Source organism: Cololabis saira, chromosome 19, assembly GCF_033807715.1.
Source record: "Cololabis saira isolate AMF1-May2022 chromosome 19, fColSai1.1, whole genome shotgun sequence".
In the NCBI taxonomy this organism is placed as follows: Eukaryota; Metazoa; Chordata; class Actinopteri; order Beloniformes; family Belonidae; genus Cololabis; species Cololabis saira.
The window spans coordinates 807,371-830,239 of NC_084605.1; the positions used below are offsets into that span (position 1 = coordinate 807,371).

Here is a 22,869-nt window from a genome sequence, read left to right on the forward strand (position 1 = left end):
CTCTCTAGATAGATGGAACACCTCTCTAGATAGATGGAACACCTCTCTAGATAGATGGAACACCTCTCTAGATAGATGGAACACCTCTCTAGATAGATGGAACACCTCTCTAGATAGATGGAACACCTCTCTAGATAGATGGAACACCTCTCTAGATAGATGGAACACCTCTCTAGATGGATGGAACACCTCTCTAGATGGATGGAACACCTCTCTAGATGGAACACCTCTCTAGATGGATGGAACACCTCTCTAGATGGATGGAACACCTCTCTAGATAGATGGAACACCTCTCTAGATGGAACACCTCTCTAGATGGATAGAACACCTCTCTAGATAGATGGAACACCTCTCTAGATGGATGGAACACCTCTCTAGATGGATGGAACACCTCTCTAGATGGAACACCTCTCTAGATGGATGGAACACCTCTCTAGATGGATGGAACACCTCTCTAGATAGATGGAACACCTCTCTAGATGGAACACCTCTCTAGATGGATAGAACACCTCTCTAGATAGATGGAACACCTCTCTAGATGGATGGAACACCTCTCTAGATGGAACACCTCTCTAGATGGATGGAACACTTCTCTAGATGGAACACCTCTCTAGATGGATGGAACACCTCTCTAGATAGATGGAACACCTCTCTAGATGGATGGAACACCTCTCTAGATAGATGGAACACCTCTCTAGATGGATGGAACACCTCTCTAGATGGATGGAACACCTCTCTAGATAGATGGAACACCTCTCTAGATGGATGGAACACCTCTCTAGATGGAACACCTCTCTAGATGGATGGAACACCTCTCTAGATGGAACACCTCTCTAGATGGATGGAACACCTCTCTAGATGGAACACCTCTCTAGATGGATGGAACACCTCTCTAGATGGATGGAACACCTCTCTAGATGGATGGAACACCTCTCTAGATAGATGGAACACCTCTCTAGATGGATGGAACACCTCTCTAGATGGAACACCTCTCTAGATGGATGGAACACCTCTCTAGATGGAACCCCTCTCTAGATGGATGGAACACCTCTCTAGATAGATGGAACACCTCTCTAGATGGATGGAACACCTCTCTAGATGGATGGAACACCTCTCTAGATGGATGGAACACCTCTCTAGATGGAACACCTCTCTAGATGGATGGAACACCTCCCTAGATGGATGGAACACCTCTCTAGATGGATGGAACACCTCTCTAGATGGATGGAACACCTCTCTAGATGGATGGAACACCTCTCTAGATAGATGGAACACCTCTCTAGATGGATGGAACACCTCTCTAGATGGATGGAACACCTCTCTAGATGGATGGAACACCTCTCTAGATAGATGGAACACCTCTCTAGATGGATGGAACACCTCTCTAGATAGATGGAACACCTCTCTAGATGGACGGAACACCTCTCTAGATGGATGGAACACCTCTCTAGATGGATGGAACACCTCTCTAGATGGATAGAACACCTCTCTAGATGGATGGAACACCTCTCTCTCTAGATGGAACACCTCTCTAGATGGAACACCTCTCTAGATGGATGGAACACCTCTCTAGATGGAACACCTCTCTAGATAGATGGAACACCTCTCTAGATGGATGGAACACCTCTCTAGATAGATGGAACACCTCTCTAGATGGATGGAACACCTCTCTAGATAGATGGAACACCTCTCTAGATAGATGGAACACCTCTCTAGATGGATGGAACACCTCTCTAGATGGATGGAACACCTCTCTAGATGGATGGAACACCTCTCTAGATAGATGGAACACCTCTCTAGATGGATGGAACACCTCTCTAGATGGATGGAACACCTCTCTAGATGGATGGAACACCTCTCTAGATGGATGGAACACCTCTCTAGATAGATGGAACACCTCTCTAGATGGATGGAACACCTCTCTAGATGGATGGAACACCTCTCTAGATGGATGGAACACCTCTCTAGATGGATGGAACACCTCTCTAGATGGAACACCTCTCTAGATGGATGGAACACCTCTCTAGATAGATGGAACACCTCTCTAGATGGAACACCTCTCTAGATGGATGGAACACCTCTCTAGATAGATGGAACACCTCTCTAGATGGAACACCTCTCTAGATGGAACACCTCTCTAGATAGATAGAACAGCACCTACGGTCCGTGTTCGGGTCTCACCATGTTCCTGAAGTGGGCGCTGAGCGTGCCGGTGGCCTGGTGATATTCCATCACGCAGTTGTTGTTGAGGATCTCGCCGCTGCTGTCGCTGCCGCCGCAAAGACAGGAGAGTGTCATCAGCGTACAGGTAGATCGAGACCTCAGACAGGTGTGTAACCGCTAGGGGTGTAGCGATACACTCATCTCACGATACGGTACGATACACGATATTGAGGTCACGATAACGATACGATATTATAGCAGTATTTTTTTAACAACCTTGAATGAGGAACATATGACTGGAAAAAAATGGTCTTTTTATTGAAAGACACAAAATACAAAACAATCCTGTGCGTTTGCCATATTGTTCCAGTTTATAATGCTTTATAACTGTTTAAGTTTTATTGTTCCAGTTTGTAATGATTATAACTGTTTAAGTTTTATTGTTCCAGTTTGTAATGCTTTATAACTGTTTAAGTTTTATTGTTCCAGTTTGTAATGATTATAACTGTTTAAGTTTTATTGTTCCAGTTTGTAATGATTATAACTGTTTAAGTTTTATTGTTCCAGTTTGTAATGATTATAACTGTTTAAGTTTTATTGTTCCAGTTTGTAATGATTATAACTGTTTAAGTTTTATTGTTCCAGTTTGTAATGATTATAACTGTTTAAGTTTTATTGTTACAGTTTGTAATGTTTTATAACTGTTTAAGTTTTATTGTTCCAGTTTGTAATGCTTTATAACTGTTTAAGTTTTAAAGAGAAAGCCAGGCCAAACATTTTCCACAAACTTTACAAAAGTAAATGTCAGGTTTGCATTATGATCTTCAGTTTATACAAGTACAAATATTTAGACACAAACTGAAAAGTTTCTCTCATTTATGATTTGACTTTTTTCAAATCCAGAAATTTAGAAATGTCGAGAAAAAGTAAAAATGTTGAGATTAATGTTGAAGTACAATTTTGACTTTTTTCTCAAATTTTCGCCTTTTTTCTCAAAATTTCAACTGAATTCATGAAATTTAGAATTGGTTCTTGACATTTCGACTTTTTTTTTACATTTCAACTTTTTTCTCAACATTTCAACTTTTTTCTCAAAAATTTCAACTTTTTCATCAAAATCGCAACTTTTTAATCGACATTTCGACTTTTTTATGGACTTTTTTCTCAACATTTCAACTTTTTTCTCAAATTTTCGCCTTTTTTCTCAATATTTCAACGTAATTCATGAAATTTGGACTTTTTTCTCGACATTTAAACTTTTTTCTCAACATGTCAACCTTTTTCTCGACTTTTTTTGTCTCAAAATTTCAACTTTTTTCTCAACATTTCAACTTTTTCATCAAAATTTCAACTTTTTTCTCGACATTTCAACTTTTTTCTCAACTTTTTCTCAAAATGTTGACTTTTTTTTCGACATTTCCACTTTTTTTCTCAACATTTTGACTTTTTTCTCAAAATTTTTCTCAAATTTTCGCCTTTGTTCTCAATATTTCAACGTAATTCATGAAATTTCGCCTTTTTACTCGACATTTCGACTTTTTTCTTAACATTTCGACATTTTTCTCAACATTTAGAGGTCGAGGTCGTCACGTGATCCCGCTGCACCAATAGGATGCTACTAGTCAACACAATATATTAACATTAATAACACAATATCAGATACAGTTTGTCGCCTCCCCGACACGTATTGTTTTTGTATCGCAACATTTCATGTCACGATATAAAGTTCCCCCCCGAGTAACCGCCCCCGGGTCCTGGGGTAGGGGTGCCGCAGGGTGATGTTCCGCTCACCTGTGGGTGCTCTCTCTCACCTGTGGGTGCTCTCTCTCACCTGTGGGTGCTCTCTCTCACCTGTGGGTGCTCTCACCTGTGCACCTGTGGGTGCTTCTCTCACCTGTGGGTGCTCTCGTTGTTCAGCAGCGCTTTAGCCTGCTGCTCGCTGACGATGACGGCCTTCACCTGCGGCGGGTTCATGTGCACGTTCAGCTTCCCGCCCACCAGCAGCCGTACGGTGGCCGCGAACTTGGTCTGGGTCTTCAGCACCTGAGGGGGCTGCTTCTCGATGATGAAGGTGCTGCAGACACAGAGGTCAGGGGTCAGGGGTCAGAGGTCAGAGGTCAGGGGTCAGAGGTCAGGGGTCTGGGTCTTCAGCACCTGAGGGGGCTGCTTCTCGATGATGAAGGTGCTGCAGAATAAAGAGGCAGGGGTCAGGGGTCAGAGGTCAGGGAGACACGGGGGGGCAGAGGTCAGGGGTCAGAGGTCAGGGGTCAGAGGTCAGGGAACTTGGTCTGGGTCTTCAGCACCTGAGGGGGCTGCTTCTCGATGATGAAGGTGCTGGAGACACGGGGGGGGGGTAGAGGTCAGAGGTCAGAGGTCGGAGGTCAGGGGTCAGGGAGACACGGGGGGGCAGAGGTCAGGGGTCAGAGGTCAGGGGTCGGTCTGGTTAAAGGTTTCACTGCTAAAGACTGGGATATACCGTATTGACCCGATTATAAGACGACCCTCTTTTTCAAGACTCAAATTTGAAAAAAGACTACATTTTTATACAGAAAATAATGACAGTACATCTGAAACAAATGATTATAACAATATATTTGAGAGAAAAGGCCTGTTATTTTGCCTCATTCAAATCATGATCTTGAAGTTTGCATCATAACTTCTTCGACCCACTTTTTTCCAGATTGTCGCTACGTTTCTCCATTTTCTCTTATCTCTTCTCTTCTTATTTTCTTCTCTTTTCTTTCTTACTGCTATTTTTTATTTTTCTTCTCAATTTTACTGCTATTTTTTATTTTTCTTCTTCGTGCCAGGGGTTCCTTTGGCCTGGGGAGTTAAGTTCAGCATTCGCTTTAAAGATATCTGGCGCCATCTAGTGTTGTGAATTGGTATAACGTCTAGACCCCGAATGGAAGACGACCCACTTTTTAAGTCTTATTTCAATGCAAAAAACCCCGTCTTATATTCAGGCCAATACAGTACTTGCAGTTCAGATCGCGTACGTGTATGCATCACAGCCGCCACGCGTATCCTGCGTTCATTTCGACGTCCACGTTCTCAAAAAGACAATCACGACGCGGAGGTCGCTGGCGCCGTTTCCTTTGCCGAGATGCAACCAAAGCTACGTTATAATCTCCTACATCGTCCAATGGTGTCATGTAAACTTGTTTGTTGTTTTAATCTGCTACTACTGCTGCTACTAAATATTTAATCACTTTTCCAAGACTGGTCTCCATGGTTACGGTAGTCCGGTATAAAGCGGTATAAACCGTCCCCTGTACCTGGTGACGAGGGCGGAGATGACGTCGGTCACGTCAGCGTTCAGCTTCCCCAGTAATTCCTCCATGGGTACGGTAGTCTGGTATAAGACTGGTCTCCATGGTTACGGTAGTCCAGTATAAGACTGGTCTGAACCTGGTCTCCATGGTTACGGTAGTCTGGTATAAAGTGGTATCTACCTGGTGACGAGGGCGGAGATGACGTCGGTCACATCAGCGTTCAGCTTCCCCAGTAACTCCTCCATGGGTCCGGGCAGCGGCAGCTGCTGCGTCAGGTGCTCACAGCGCCGGATCTGCTGCCGGTTCTGCCAGATCAGGTCGGCCAGTTTCTCGCACCTGCAAGTAAAAATTTAGAAGAAAAAAGTTTGCGCATGCGAAAAAAGACCAAATTTTGAGAAGAATGGCGAAATGTCGCGAAAAAAAAGCGAAATTTCGAGAGAAAAAAAGCGAAATGTCAAGAAAAAAGTCAAAATTTCGACAAAAAAGTTCATGCGTGCAAAAAAAGTCGGAATGTCGAGAAAAAAAAGCGAAATTTAGAGAAAAAAAGGCAAAATGTCGAGAAAAAAAAGCGAAATTTAGACGAAAAAAGTTCATGCGTGCAAAAAAAGTCGAAATGTCGAGAAAAAAGGTAAAATGTCAAGAAAAAAAAAGCGAAATTTCGAGAAAAAAAGACGAAATTTCGAGAAAAAAGTCAAAATTTAGACGAAAAAAGTTTGTGCGTGCGAAAAAAGTCGAAATGTCGAGAAAAAAAAGACGAAATTTCGAGAAAAAAGTCAAAATTTCGGCGAAAAAAGTTTGTGCGTGTGAAAAAAGTCGGAATGTCGAGAAAAAAAAGCGAAATTTAGAGAAAAAAAGGCGTAATGTCGAGAAAAAAAAGTGAAATTTAGAGAAAAAAAAAAGCGAAATGTCGAGAAAAAAGTAAAAATTTCGACGAAATAAAAGCGAAATTTCGAGAAAAAAAAGCGAAATTTCGAGAAAAAAAAGCGAAATTTAGACGAAAAAAGTTAATGCGTGCAAAAAAAGTCGAAATGTCGAGAAAAAAAAGACGAAATTTCGAGAAAAAAAGCGAAATTTCAAGAAAAAAGTCAAAATTTCGGCGAAAAAAGTTTCTGCGTGTGAAAAAAGACGAAATTTCGAGATAAAAGGCGAAATGTCGAAAAAAAAAGACGAAATTTCGAGAAAAAAGTCGAAATTTCGTCGAAAAAGTTCATGCGTGCAAAAAAAGTCGAAATGTCGAGAAAAAAAAGAGAAATTTTGAGAAAAAAAAGCAACATTTCAAGAAAAAATGGCAAAATGTCGAGAAAAAAAGTGAAATTTCGAGAAAAAAAAAAGCGAAATTTCGAGAAAAAAAAGCAACATTTCAAGAAAAAACGGCAAAATGTCGAGAAAAAATGGAAATTTCAAGAAAAAAAGCGAAATTTAGAGAAAAAAAAGAGAAATTTCGAGAAAAAAAAGCGAAATTTCGAGAAAAAAAAGCAACATTTCAAGAAAAAACGGCAAAATGTCGAGAAAAAATGGAAATTTCAAGAAAAAAAGCGAAATTTAGAGAAAAAAAAGATAAATTTAGAGAAAAAAAAAGCGAAATATCAAGAAAAAAAGCTAAACGGGGGCCACGGACCCCAGGTTGGGAACCACCGGAGTAGAGGACAGGTCAGGGGTCGGGCTGGGACATGTACCGGTTCTGGCCCGGTTCTACTCACCAGGACTGCAGCACGTCCAGCCCGCCCTCACTCGGACCCCCGGTACCGGTTCTGGCCCGGTTCTGGTACCGGTTCTGGCCCGGTTCTGGCCCGGTTCTACTCACCAGGACTGCAGCACGTCCAGCCCGCCCTCACTCGGACCTCCGTTTCCCGCTAACTGCTGCCGTCTCTTCCACTGGATCAGCTCGTCGTCCAGAATCAGGTTCTGCTGCTTCCGCAGGAGGACGAGGGTCTGCTGGTGCTGCTCCGCCAGGTCCTGGTGGTAATTAATTAATAAAAATATAATAATATAATAAACTTTATTATGCTCCGCCAGGTCCTGGTAATAATTAATAATTAATAATAATATAATTAATAATATAATAAACTTTATTATCCTCCGCCAGGTCCTGGGAATAATTAATAATTAATAATATAATAAACTTTATTATGCTCCGCCAGGTCCTGGGAATAATTAATAATTAATAATAATATAATTAATAATATAATAAACTTTATTATGCTCCGCCAGGTCCTGGTGATAATTAATAATTAATAATATAATGAATAATATAATAAACTTTATTATGCTCCGCCAGGTCCTGGGAATAAATAATAATTAATAATAATATAATTAATAATATAATAAACTTTATAATGCTCCGCCAGGTCCTGGGAATAAATAATAATTAATAATAATATAATTAATAATATAATAAACTTTATTATGCTCCGCCAGGTCCTGGGAATAAATAATAATTAATAATAATATAATAAACTTTATTATGCTCCGCCAGGTCCTGGGAATAAATAATAATTAATAATAATATAATTAATAACTAATAATATAATAAACTTTATTATGCTCCGCCAGGTCCTGTAATAATATAATTAATAATAATAATATAATAAACTTTATTATGCTCCGCCAGGTCCTGGGAATAATTATTAATTAATAATAATAATATAATAAACTTTATTATGCTCCGCCAGGTCCTGGGAATAATTAATAATTAATAATAATATAATAAATAATATAATAAACTTTATTATCCTCCGCCAGGTCCTGGGAATAATTAATAATTAATAATATAATAAACTTTATTATGCTCCGCCAGGTCCTGGGAATAATTAATAATTAATAATAATATAATTAATAATATAATAAACTTTATTATGCTCCGCCAGGTCCTGGTGATAATTAATAATTAATAATATAATGAATAATATAATAAACTTTATTATGCTCCGCCAGGTCCTGGGAATAATTAATAATATAATTAATAATAATATAATTAATAATATAATAAACTTTATTATGCTCCGCCAGGTCCTGGGAATAAATAATAATTAATAATAATATAATTAATAATATAATAAACTTTATTATGCTCCGCCAGGTCCTGGGAATAAATAATAATTAATAATTATTAATTAATTATTATTAATTATTACCCACGTCAGACCCCCCCCCCCCAGGTAAGACCTGGTACCTGCCCCCCCCTATGGTTCTTACCAGCCGGTACTTCTGCAGCGTAGCCGCCTCCCGGGTCAGCCAGGACTCCACCGTGTTCCTCTTGCTCTGCAGACTGGACTCTCTCTGGGACCTCTCGGTGGGGGGGAGGGAGGACAGACCGCTCTGCTGGGCTGGGGGGGAGAGGAGAGGTCACTGAGGGGGGGGAGGGAGGAGAGGCCGCTCTGCTGGGCTGGGGGGGGAGAGGAGAGGTCAGAGGTCACTGAGGGGGGGGAGGAGAGACCGCTCTGCTGGGCTGGGGGGGGAGAGAGGTCAGAGGTCAACCCTGGTACCAGGGGGGAGGGAGGAGAGACCGCTCTGCTGGGCTGGGGGGGGAGAGGTCAGAGGTCACTGAGGGGGGGAGGGAGGAGAGGCCGCTCTGCTGGGCTGGGGGGGGAGAGGTCAGAGGTCACTGAGGGGGGGGGGAGGGAGGAGAGACCGCTCTGCTGGGCTGGGGGGGGAGAGGTCAGAGGTCACTGAGGGGGGGGGAGGGAGGACAGACCGCTCTGCTGGGCTGGGGGGGGGCTGACCTCACTTCCTGTGTCCTAAGTGGGCGTGGCCGCCCCTCTGACCTCACTTCCTGTGTCCTAAGTGGGCGTGGCCGCCCCTCTGACCTCACTTCCTGTCTCCTAAGTGGGCGTGGCCGCCCCTCTGACCTCACTTCCTGTCTCCTAAGTGGGCGTGGCCGCCCCTCTGACCTCACTTCCTGTCTCCTAAGTGGGCGTGGTCGCCCCTCTGACCTCACTTCCTGTCTCCTAAGTGGGCGTGGCCGCCCCTCTGACCTCACTTCCTGTCTCCTAAGTGGGCGTGGTCGCCCCTCTGACCTCACTTCCGGTCTCCTAAGTGGGCGTGGCCGCCCCTCTCCCCACATCGTTTTGGAACATACAACACTAGATACAGTACAACTTTCTTCCAAAAATACTTAAATAATAAAAATAACAGTATTATTAAGCAAAGAAGCAAGTTTTATATTATTTTTAAACTTCATTTTATCCGATGGGAAAACGATGAGAGCCAAATCTGGTGAGAGTGTGTTGCTCAGACAGAGACAGGTCTCAAACAAAGTTCATTTTCTCCTAATCTGTCGGTCTTAAATGTCCATTTTGGTGTCAGAATGTTCAGAAGGTTTGTGGCTTTTGAAAAATGGGTCCCATATTTACTTAGGTTACTATGGGGCGAAGGAATTGGTAATAATCTGTGTATTCCGCCCTCTGGCGTTTTTGTTTTAGTTCCTAGTCGGACCCGTTTAAGTGACGGACCAAAATACCGGCAACAGCTGACAGTTAAGAAGTCTAACTAACGGGTCTAACGGGTCTGCTTCATAACAGCGCTGGTGAAATCTTTGTCTGTAAAACTCACGAAAAAACGCACGAACGCACGCAAAACGCACGAAAAAACTCACGAAAAAACGCACGAACGCACGAATAAACGTTAAAGGGTCCTGGTTGTTAAAGGGTCCTGGTTGTTAAAGGGTCCTGGTTACTAAAGGGTCCTGGTTGTTAAAGGGTCCTGGTTACTAAAGGGTCCTGGTTACTAAAGGGTCCTGGTTGTTAAAGGGTCCTGGTTACTAAAGGGTCCTGGTTACTAAAGGGTCCTGGTTGTTAAAGGGTCCTGGTTGTTAAAGGGTCCTGGTTACTAAAGGGTCCTGGTTGTTAAAGGGTCCTGGTTGTTAAAGGGTCCTGGTTACTAAAGGGTCCTGGTTACTAAAGGGTCCTCAATTCAATTCAATTCAATTTTATTTATATAGCGTCTAATACAACAGAGTTGTCTCTAGACGCTTTACAGAGACCCATACCCAGAACATGACCCCCGAGCAGTTATTACATAAACAATGGCAGGTAAAAACTCCCCTAGTGGGAGAAAAACCTTAAGCCAAACAGTGGCAAGGAAAAACTCCCCTTTAGGAGGGAAGAAACCTTGAGCAGGACCAGGCTCATCAGGGGGGACCCTCCTGCCGAGGGCCAGACTGGTGGGTCAGGGACGGCAACAGCACAGCAGGCAGGTGGAAGCAGCAACGGGATGACCAGGGGTGGGGACCGCAGGCCAGCACACAGCTCCCGAAGCTCCGGCCCAATCAGCAAGTCCCAGGTTGGGGTGCAGGGTCAGGAAAAGACTTGTGCTCCGTAATGCAAGCTACAAGCCACCCATGGCCACCTGCAGGACAAAAGAGAGAAAAGGGAGGAGAAGGGGGGGGCAGCAACGGGATGACCAGGGGTGGGGACCGCAGGCCAGCACACAGCTCCCGAAGCTCCGGCCCAATCAGCAAGTCCCAGGTTGGGGTGCAGGGTCGGGGAAAGACTTGTGCTCCGTAATGCAAGCTACAAGCCACCCACGACCACCTGCAGGTTCCGGTGTCCGGCAAAGGATGCTGCAACATGGACAAAAGAGAGAAAAGGGAGGAGAAGGGGGGGGCCAGCACAAGAAACCACAGGAGCGACTCTGACACACTAAAGTTTACACTACCTAGAGATTTACCAACACCAGCTAGAGGTTTACTAAACACTAACTATAGGCTTTACTAAACAGAAATGTTTTAAGTTTAGTTTTAAAGGTGGAGGTGGAGTCAGCCTCCTTAACCCAGATTGGAAGTTGGTTCCATAGTAGTGGCGCCTGATAGCAGAACGCCCGCCCTCCAAATCTACATTTAGATACTCTAGGAACTACAAGTAAACCTGCACTCTGAGAACGGAGAGCTCTGACAGGAACATAAGGCACTATCAGGTCTTGCAAATAATGCGGAGCTAAGCCGTTTTGGGCTTTATACGCAAGTAATAAAATTTTAAATTGGATTCTAAATTTTACGGGTAACCAATGGAGCGACGCTAATACTGGAGAGACGTGGTCTCTCCTGCTAATTCCTGTCAGTACTCGTGCTGCTGCATTTTGGATCAGCTGGAGCCTATTCAGCAAATTACTTGGACATCCTGCTAACAACACATTACAGTAATCTAGTCTAGAAGATACAAACGCATGAACTAGTTTTTCTGCATCACTCTGTGAGAGGATTTTCCTAATCTTTGCAATATTACGGAGATGGAAAAAGGCTATTTTACAAACCTGATTGACATATGGTTTAAACGACAAATCCTGATCGAAAATAACACCAAGATTTCTCACAGTTGCACTGGAAGCCATCGCAACACCATCTAATCCCTTCCTAAGATGCTCTGGACCAAGAATGATAACCTCTGTTTTATCTGAATTTAGAAGCAGGAAATTTCTGGACATCCAGTCCTTGATGTCCCTAAGACATGCCTGAAGTTTAACTAACGGTTCTGTTTCATCCGGCTTCATAGACAAATAGAGCTGCGTATCATCAGCATAACAATGAAAGTGTATGCCGTGATTCTGGATTATACTTCCCAACGGCTGCATGTATAAACTGAACAAGATTGGCCCTAGCACTGAACCCTGCGGAACACCATAACAGGCCCTAGCACTGAACCCTGCGGAACACCATAACAGACCCTTGACTGTTCTGAAGAAACCTCATGTACATGAACAAACTGGAACCTGTCAGATAGGTATGATTTAAACCAACATAGAGCTGTCCCTTTAATCCCAACAACATGCTCTAACCTGTGCAGTAAAATGCTGATCTACAGTGTCAAAAGCCTCCTGGTTACTAAAGGGTCCTGGTTACTAAAGGGTCCTGGTTACTAAAGGGTCCTGGTTACTAAAGGGTCCTGGTTGTTAAAGGGTCCTGGTTACTAAAGGGTCCTGGTTACTAAAGGGTCCTGGTTGTTAAAGGGTCCTGGTTACTAAAGGGTCCTGGTTGTTAAAGGGTCCTGGTTACTAAAGGGTCCTGGTTGTTAAAGGGTCCTGGTTACTAAAGGGTCCTGGTTACTAAAGGGTCCTGGTTGTTAAAGGGTCCTGGTTACTAAAGGGTCCTGGTTACTAAAGGGTCCTGGTTACTAAAGGGTCCTGGTTGTTAAAGGGTCCTGGTTACTAAAGCCTCCTGGTTACTAAAGGGTCCTGGTTACTAAAGGGTCCTGGTTACTAAAGGGTCCTGGTTACTAAAGGGTCCTGGTTGTTAAAGGGTCCTGGTTACTAAAGGGTCCTGGTTACTAAAGGGTCCTGGTTGTTAAAGGGTCCTGGTTACTAAAGGGTCCTGGTTGTTAAAGGGTCCTGGTTACTAAAGGGTCCTGGTTGTTAAAGGGTCCTGGTTACTAAAGGGTCCTGGTTACTAAAGGGTCCTGGTTGTTAAAGGGTCCTGGTTACTAAAGGGTCCTGGTTACTAAAGGGTCCTGGTTACTAAAGGGTCCTGGTTGTTAAAGGGTCCTGGTTACTAAAGGGTCCTGGTTACTAAAGGGTCCTGGTTACTAAAGGGTCCTGGTTACTAAAGGGTCCTGGTTACTAAAGGGTCCTGGTTGTTAAAGGGTCCTGGTTACTAAAGGGTCCTGGTTACTAAAGGGTCCTGGTTGTTAAAGGGTCCTGGTTACTAAAGGGTCCTGGTTGTTAAAGGGTCCTGGTTACTAAAGGGTCCTGGTTGTTAAAGGGTCCTGGTTACTAAAGGGTCCTGGTTACTAAAGGGTCCTGGTTGTTAAAGGGTCCTGGTTACTAAAGGGTCCTGGTTACTAAAGGGTCCTGGTTACTAAAGGGTCCTGGTTGTTAAAGGGTCCTGGTTACTAAAGGGTCCTGGTTACTAAAGGGTCCTGGTTACTAAAGGGTCCTGGTTGTTAAAGGGTCCTGGTTACTAAAGGGTCCTGGTTACTAAAGGGTCCTGGTTACTAAAGGGTCCTGGTTACTAAAGGGTCCTGGTTACTAAAGGGTCCTGGTTACTAAAGGGTCCTGGTTACTAAAGGGTCCTGGTTGTTAAAGGGTCCTGGTTACTAAAGGGTCCTGGTTGTTAAAGGGTCCTGGTTACTAAAGGGTCCTGGTTACTAAAGGGTCCTGGTTACTAAAGGGTCCTGGTTGTTAAAGGGTCCTGGTTGTTAAAGGGTCCTGGTTACTAAAGGGTCCTGGTTACTAAAGGGTCCTGGTTGTTAAAGGGTCCTGGTTGTTAAAGGGTCCTGGTTACTAAAGGGTCCTGGTTGTTAAAGGGTCCTGGTTACTAAAGGGTCCTGGTTACTAAAGGGTCCTGGTTACTAAAGGGTCCTGGTTACTAAAGGGTCCTGGTTACTAAAGGGTCCTGGTTACTAAAGGGTCCTGGTTGTTAAAGGGTCCTGGTTACTAAAGGGTCCTGGTTACTAAAGGGTCCTGGTTACTAAAGGGTCCTGGTTACTAAAGGGTCCTGGTTGTTAAAGGGTCCTGGTTGTTAAAGGGTCCTGGTTACTAAAGGGTCCTGGTTACTAAAGGGTCCTGGTTACTAAAGGGTCCTGGTTGTTAAAGGGTCCTGGTTACTAAAGGGTCCTGGTTGTTAAAGGGTCCTGGTTACTAAAGGGTCCTGGTTGTTAAAGGGTCCTGGTTACTAAAGGGTCCTGGTTGTTAAAGGGTCCTGGTTACTAAAGGGTCCTGGTTGTTAAAGGGTCCTGGTTACTAATGGGTCCTGGTTACTAAAGGGTCCTGGTTGCTAGGGCGGTTGCTACGGTAACGGTTTCTACGTACAAAAAAATGCACGAAAAATCGTACGAAAAAACGCACGAAAAATCGTACGAAAAATCATACGAAAAAACGTACGAAAAAACGTACGAAAAATCGTACGAAAAAATGTACGAAAAAACGTGCGAAAAAACGCACGAAAAAACGTACGAAAAAACATACGAAGAAACATACGAAAAAACGTACGAAAAAAAGGTACGCAAAACGCACGCCAAACACTTGCAAAACGCACGCAAAAACGCACGCAAAACGCACGCAAAACGCACGCAAAACGCACGCAAAACGCACGCAAAACGCACGCAAAACGCAAAACTCACGAAAAAACGCACGAACGCACGCAAAAACGCACGCAAAACACACGAAAAAACGCACGCAAAACGCACGAAAAACGCACGAACGCACGCAAAAACGCACGCAAAAACGCACGCACGCACAAAAAACGCACAAAAAACGCACGAAAAAACGCACGAAAAAATGTACGAAAAAACGTACGAAAAAACGCACGAAAAAACGTACGAAAAAACGCACGAAAAAACGCACGAAAAAACGCACGCAAAACGCACGCAAAACGCACGCACGCACAAAAAACGCACAAAAAACGCACAAAAAAACGTACGAAAAAACGCACGAAAAAACGTACGAAAAAACGCACGAAAAAATGCACGAAAAAACGCACGCAAAACGCACGCAAAACGCACGCAAAACGCACGCACACACGAAAAACGCACGTGAAACGCACGCAAAACGCACGCAAAACGCACGCAAAACGCACGCAAAACGAACGCAAAACGCACGCACGCACAAAAAACGCACAAAAAACGCACGAAAAAACGCACAAAAAAACGCACGCAAAACGCACGCAAAACGCACGCACGCACAAAAAACGCACAAAAAACGCACAAAAAAACGTACGAAAAAACGCACGAAAAAACGTACGAAAAAACGCACGAAAAAATGCACGAAAAAACGCACGCAAAACGCACGCAAAACGCACGCAAAACGCACGCACACACGAAAAACGCACGTGAAACGCACGCAAAACGCACGCAAAACGCACGCAAAACGCACGCAAAACGAACGCAAAACGCACGCACGCACAAAAAACGCACAAAAAACGCACGAAAAAACGCACAAAAAAACGTACGAAAAAACGCACGAAAAAACGTACGAAAAAACGCACGAAAAAACGCACGCAAAACGCACGCAAAACGCACGCAAAACGAACGCAAAACGCACGAAGGCACGAAAAAGCGCACACAAAAACGCACGCAAAACGCACAAACGCACGCACAAACGCACGCAAAAACGCACGCAAAAACGCATGAAAAAACGCACGAAAAAAACGCACGCAAAAACGCACGAAAAAACGCACGCAAAACGCACGAACGCACGAAAAAATGCACGCAAAACGCACGAACGCACGAAAAAAACGCACGCAAAACGCACGAACACAAAAAAACGTACGAAAAAACGCACAAAAAAACGTACGAAAAAACGCACGAAAAAACGCACGAAAAAACGCACGAACGCACGAAAAAATGCACGCAAAACGCACGAACGCACGAAAAAAACGCACGCAAAACGCACGAACACAAAAAAACGTACGAAAAAACGCACGAAAAAACGTACGAAAAAACGCACGAAAAAACGCACGAAAAAACGCACGCAAAACGCACGCAAAACACACGCAAAACGTACGAAAAACGCACGCAAAAACGCACGAAAAAACGCACGAAAAAACGCACGAAAAAACGCACGAAAAAACGCACGAACGCACGAAAAAACGCACGCAAAACGCACGAAAAAACGCACGCAAAACGCACAAACGCAGGGAAAAGTTGCTACGGTAACAGTTGCTAGGGCAGTTAAAGGGTCCTGGTTGTTAAAGGGTCCTGGTTACTAAAGGGTCCTGGTTGTTAAAGGGTCCTGGTTACTAAAGGGTCCTGGTTACTAAAGGGTCCTGGTTACTAAAGGGTCCTGGTTACTAAAGGGTCCTGGTTACTAAAGGGTCCTGGTTACTAAAGGGTCCTGGTTGTTAAAGGGTCCTGGTTACTAAAGGGTCCTGGTTGTTAAAGGGTCCTGGTTACTAAAGGGTCCTGGTTGTTAAAGGGTCCTGGTTACTAAAGGGTCCTGGTTGTTAAAGGGTCCTGGTTACTAAAGGGTCCTGGTTGTTAAAGGGTCCTGGTTACTAAAGGGTCCTGGTTGTTAAAGGGTCCTGGTTACTAAAGGGTCCTGGTTGTTAAAGGGTCCTGGTTACTAATGGGTCCTGGTTACTAAAGGGTCCTGGTTGCTAGGGCGGTTGCTACGGTAACGGTTTCTACGTACAAAAAAATGCACGAAAAATCGTACGAAAAAACGCACGAAAAATCGTACGAAAAATCATACGAAAAAACGTACGAAAAAACGTACGAAAAATCGTACGAAAAAATGTACGAAAAAACGTGCGAAAAAACGCACGAAAAAACGTACGAAAAAACATACGAAGAAACATACGAAAAAACGTACGAAAAAAAGGTACGCAAAACGCACGCCAAACACTTGCAAAACGCACGCAAAAACGCACGCAAAACGCACGCAAAACGCACGCAAAACGCACGCAAAACGCACGCAAAACGCAAAACTCACGAAAAAACGCACGAACGCACGCAAAAACGCACGCAAAACACACGAAAAAACGCACGCAAAACGCACGAAAAACGCACGAACGCACGCAAAAACGCACGCAAAAACGCACGCACGCACAAAAAACGCACAAAAAACGCACGAAAAAACGCACGAAAAAATGTACGAAAAAACGTACGAAAAAACGCACGAAAAAACGTACGAAAAAACGCACGAAAAAACGCACGAAAAAACGCACGCAAAACGCACGCAAAACGCACGCACGCACAAAAAACGCACAAAAAACGCACAAAAAAACGTACGAAAAAACGCACGAAAAAACGTACGAAAAAACGCACGAAAAAATGCACGAAAAAACGCACGCAAAACGCACGCAAAACGCACGCAAAACGCACGCACACACGAAAAACGCACGTGAAACGCACGCAAAACGCACGCAAAACGCACGCAAAACGCACGCAAAACGAACGCAAAACGCACGCACGCACAAAAAACGCACAAAAAACGCACGAAAAAACGCACAAAAAAACGCACGCAAAACGCACGCAAAACGCACGCACGCACAAAAAACGCACAAAAAACGCACAAAAAAACGTACGAAAAAACGCACGAAAAAACGTACGAAAAAACGCACGAAAAAATGCACGAAAAAACGCACGCAAAACGCACGCAAAACGCACGCAAAACGCACGCACACACGAAAAACGCACGTGAAACGCACGCAAAACGCACGCAAAACGCACGCAAAACGCACGCAAAACGAACGCAAAACGCACGCACGCACAAAAAACGCACAAAAAACGCACGAAAAAACGCACAAAAAAACGTACGAAAAAACGCACGAAAAAACGTACGAAAAAACGCACGAAAAAACGCACGCAAAACGCACGCAAAACGCACGCAAAACGAACGCAAAACGCACGAAGGCACGAAAAAGCGCACACAAAAACGCACGCAAAACGCACAAACGCACGCACAAACGCACGCAAAAACGCACGCAAAAACGCATGAAAAAACGCACGAAAAAAACGCACGCAAAAACGCACGAAAAAACGCACGCAAAACGCACGAACGCACGAAAAAATGCACGCAAAACGCACGAACGCACGAAAAAAACGCACGCAAAACGCACGAACACAAAAAAACGTACGAAAAAACGCACAAAAAAACGTACGAAAAAACGCACGAAAAAACGCACGAAAAAACGCACGAACGCACGAAAAAATGCACGCAAAACGCACGAACGCACGAAAAAAACGCACGCAAAACGCACGAACACAAAAAAACGTACGAAAAAACGCACGAAAAAACGTACGAAAAAACGCACGAAAAAACGCACGAAAAAACGCACGCAAAACGCACGCAAAACACACGCAAAACGTACGAAAAACGCACGCAAAAACGCACGAAAAAACGCACGAAAAAACGCACGAAAAAACGCACGAAAAAACGCACGAACGCACGAAAAAACGCACGCAAAACGCACGAAAAAACGCACGCAAAACGCACAAACGCAGGGAAAAGTTGCTACGGTAACAGTTGCTAGGGCAGTTAAAGGGTCCTGGTTGTTAAAGGGTCCTGGTTACTAAAGGGTCCTGGTTGTTAAAGGGTCCTGGTTACTAAAGGGTCCTGGTTACTAAAGGGTCCTGGTTACTAAAGGGTCCTGGTTACTAAAGGGTCCTGGTTACTAAAGGGTCCTGGTTGTTAAAGGGTCCTGGTTACTAAAGGGTCCTGGTTGTTAAAGGGTCCTGGTTGTTAAAGGGTCCTGGTTACTAAAGGGTCCTGGTTGTTAAAGGGTCCTGGTTGCTAAAGGGTCCTGGTTACTAAAGGGTCCTGGTTACTAAAGGGTCCTGGTTACTAAAGGGTCCTGGTTGTTAAAGGGTCCTGGTTGCTAAAGGGTCCTGGTTACTAAAGGGTCCTGGTTGCTAGGGCGGTTGCTACGGTAACGGTTTCTACGTACGAAAAAACGCACGAAAAATCGTACGAAAAAACGCACGAAAAATCGTACGAAAAATCGTACGAAAAATCGTACGAAACAACGTACAAAAAATCGTACGAAAAAACGCACGAAAAAACGCACGGAAAATCGTACGAAAAATCGTACGAAAAATCGTACGAAAAAACGTACGAAAAAACGCACGAAAAATCGTACGAAAAATCGTACGAAAAAATGTACGAAAAAACGTACGAAAAAATGCACGAAAAATGGTACGAAAAAACGCACGAAAAAACGTACAAAAAAACCTACGAAAAAACGCACAAAAAATCGTACGAAAAAACGTACAAAAAAATCGTACGAAAAAATGTACGAAAAAACGTACGAAAAAACGCACGAGAAAACGTACGAAAAAACGCACAAAAAAAGGTACGAAAAAACGCACGAAAAAACGTACGAAAAAACGCACGAAAAAGCGCACAAAAAAACGTACGAAAAAACGTACGAAAAAACGCACGCAAAACGCACGAAAAAACGCACAGAAAAACGCACAAAAAAACGCACGAAAAAAACGTACGAAAAAACGCACGCAAAACGCACGAAAAAACATGCGAAAAAACGTACGAAAAAACATACGAAAAAACATACGAAAAACGTACGAAAAAACGTACGCAAAACGCACGCCAAACGCTTGCAAAACGCACGCAAAAACGCACGCAAAACGCACGCAAAACGCACGCAAAACGCACGCAAAACCGCACGAACGCACGCAAAAGGCACGAAAAAACGCACGCAAAAACGCACGCAAAACGCACGAACGCACGCAAAAACGCACGCAAAAACGCACGCAAAAACGCACGCAAAACGAACGCAAAACGCACGCACGCACGAAAAACGTACGAAAAAACGCACGAAAAAACGTACGAAAAAACGCACGCAGAACGCACGCAAAACGAACGCAAAACGCACGCACGCACGAAAAATCGTACGAAAAAACGCACGAAAAATCGTACAAAAAAACGCATGAAAAAAAGCACGAAAAAACGTACGAAAAAACGCACGAAAAAACGCACGCAAAACGCACGCAAAACGCACGCAAAACGAACGCAAAACGCACGGAAAAACGCACGCAAAACGCATGAACGCACGCAAAAACGCACAAAAAGGTTGCTAGGGCAGTTAAAGGGTCCTGGTTACTAAAGGGTCCTGGTTGTTAAAGGGTCCTGGTTACTAAAGGGTCCTGGTTACTAAAGGGTCCTGGTTACTAAAGGGTCCTGGTTACTAAAGGGTCCTGGTTACTAAAGGGTCCTGGTTGTTAAAGGGTCCTGGTTACTAAAGGGTCCTGGTTGTTAAAGGGTCCTGGTTGTTAAAGGGTCCTGGTTACTAAAGGGTCCTGGTTGTTAAAGGGTCCTGGTTACTAAAGGGTCCTGGTTGTTAAAGGGTCCTGGTTACTAAAGGGTCCTGGTTACTAAAGGGTCCTGGTTGTTAAAGGGTCCTGGTTACTAAAGGGTCCTGGTTACTAAAGGGTCCTGGTTGTTAAAGGGTCCTGGTTACTAAAGGGTCCTGGTTACTAAAGGGTCCTGGTTGTTAAAGGGTCCTGGTTACTAAAGGGTCCTGGTTACTAAAGGGTCCTGGTTACTAAAGGGTCCTGGTTGTTAAAGGGTCCTGGTTACTAAAGGGTCCTGGTTGTTAAAGGGTCCTGGTTACTAAAGGGTCCTGGTTACTAAAGGGTCCTGGTTACTAAAGGGTCCTGGTTACTAAAGGGTCCTGGTTACTAAAGGGTCCTGGTTACTAAAGGGTCCTGGTTACTAAAGGGTCCTGGTTGTTAAAGGGTCCTGGTTGTTAAAGGGTCCTGGTTACTAAAGGGTCCTGGTTGCTAAAGGGTCCTGGTTACTAAAGGGTCCTGGTTGTTAAAGGGTCCTGGTTACTAAAGGGTCCTGGTTACTAAAGGGTCCTGGTTGTTAAAGGGTCCTGGTTACTAAAGGGTCCTGGTTGTTAAAGGGTCCTGGTTGTTAAAGGGTCCTGGTTACTAAAGGGTCCTGGTTACTAAAGGGTCCTGGTTACTAAAGGGTCCTGGTTGTTAAAGGGTCCTGGTTACTAAAGGGTCCTGGTTACTAAAGGGTCCTGGTTACTAAAGGGTCCTGGTTACTAAAGGGTCCTGGTTACTAAAGGGTCCTGGTTGCTAAAGGGTCCTGGTTACTAAAGGGTCCTGGTTACTAAAGGGTCCTGGTTGTTAAAGGGTCCTGGTTGTTAAAGGGTCCTGGTTGTTTTTTCGTACGAAAAATCGTACAAAAATCGTACGAAAAAACGCAAGAAAAATCGTACGAAAAAAAGTACGAAAAAACGTACGAAAAAACGCACGAAAAATCGTACGAAAAAACGTACGAAAAAACGTACGAAAAAACGCACGAAAAATCGTACGAAAAAACGTACGAAAAAACGTACGCAAAATCTTACGAAAAATCGTACGAAAAATCGTACGAAAAAACGCACGAAAAATCGTACGAAAAAACGTACGAAAAAAAGTACGAAAAAACGCACAAAAAAACGTACGAAAAAACGTACGAAAAAACGTACGAAAAAACGCACGAAAAATCGTACGAAAAATCGTACGAAAAAACGCACGAAAAATCGTACGAAAAATCGTACGAAAAAACGTACGAAAAAACGCACGAAAAAACGTACGAAAAAACGCACGGAAAAAGGTACGAAAAAACGCACGAAAAATCGTACGAAAAATCGTACGAAAAATCGTACGAAAAATCGTACGAAAAAGCGTACGAAAAAAAGTACGAAAAAACGCACGAAAAATCGTACGAAAAAACGTATGAAAAAATGCACGAAAAATCGTACGAAAAATCGTACGAAAAAACGCATGAAAAAACGCACAAAAAAACGCACGCAAAACGAACGCAAAACGCACGAAAAAACGCACGAAAAAACGCACGCAAAAACGCACAAAAAAACGCACGCAAAAACACACGCAAAAACACACGCAAAACGCACAAACGCACGCAAAACACACGAAAAAACGCACGCAAAACGCACGAAAAAACGTACAAAAAACGCGCAAAAAACGCACCAAAAAGCGCACGAAAAAACGCACGCAAAACGCACAAACGCACGCAAAATCTTACGAAAAATCGTACGAAAAATCGTACGAAAAAACGCACGAAAAATCGTACGAAAAAACGTACGAAAAAAAGTACGAAAAAACGCACAAAAAAACGTACGAAAAAACGTACGAAAAAACGTACGAAAAAACGCACGAAAAATCGTACGAAAAATCGTACGAAAAAACGCACGAAAAATCGTACGAAAAATCGTACGAAAAAACGTACGAAAAAACGCACGAAAAAACGTACGAAAAAACGCACGGAAAAAGGTACGAAAAAACGCACGAAAAATCGTACGAAAAATCGTACGAAAAATCGTACGAAAAATCGTACGAAAAAGCGTACGAAAAAAAGTACGAAAAAACGCACGAAAAATCGTACGAAAAAACGTATGAAAAAATGCACGAAAAATCGTACGAAAAATCGTACGAAAAAACGCATGAAAAAACGCACAAAAAAACGCACGCAAAACGAACGCAAAACGCACGAAAAAACGCACGAAAAAACGCACGCAAAAACGCACAAAAAAACGCACGCAAAAACACACGCAAAAACACACGCAAAACGCACAAACGCACGCAAAACACACGAAAAAACGCACGCAAAACGCACGAAAAAACGTACAAAAAACGTGCAAAAAACGCACCAAAAAGCGCACGAAAAAACGCACGCAAAACGCACAAACGCACGCAAAACGCACAAACGCACCCAAAAACGCACGAAAAAGCGCACGAACGCAAGAAAAAACGCACGCAAAACCGCACGAACAAACGAAAAAACGCACACAAAAACGCACGCAAAACGCACGAACGCACGCAAAACGCACGAACGCACGCAAAAACGCACACAAAAACGCACGAACGCACGCAAAAACGCACGCAAAAACGCACACAAAAACGCACGAACGCACGCAAAAACGCACGCAAAAACGCACGCAAAACGCACGAACGCCCGCAAAACACACGAAAAAACGCACGCAAAAACGCACGCAAAACCGCACGCAAAACGCACGAACGCACGCAAA

At 43.7% G+C, this 22,869-nt stretch overlaps 1 protein-coding gene across 2 annotated transcripts in view; it reads right to left on the reverse strand.

Moving 5' to 3' along the window:
- LOC133419839 (signal transducer and activator of transcription 5B-like) overlaps positions 1–22,869 on the reverse strand; it is a 76,000-nt gene that overhangs the window by 37,395 nt on the left and 15,736 nt on the right. For both annotated transcript variants that reach the window (XM_061709300.1, XM_061709301.1), the window contains exons 6-10: positions 8,634–8,764; positions 7,243–7,394; positions 5,619–5,774; positions 4,058–4,237; positions 2,182–2,269 (exon numbers count right to left, since the gene is read on the reverse strand). In XM_061709300.1, coding sequence (XP_061565284.1) covers positions 2,182–2,269; positions 4,058–4,237; positions 5,619–5,774; positions 7,243–7,394; positions 8,634–8,764 — 707 coding nt within the window. The remainder of the gene's footprint in view (positions 1–2,181; positions 2,270–4,057; positions 4,238–5,618; positions 5,775–7,242; positions 7,395–8,633; positions 8,765–22,869) is intronic.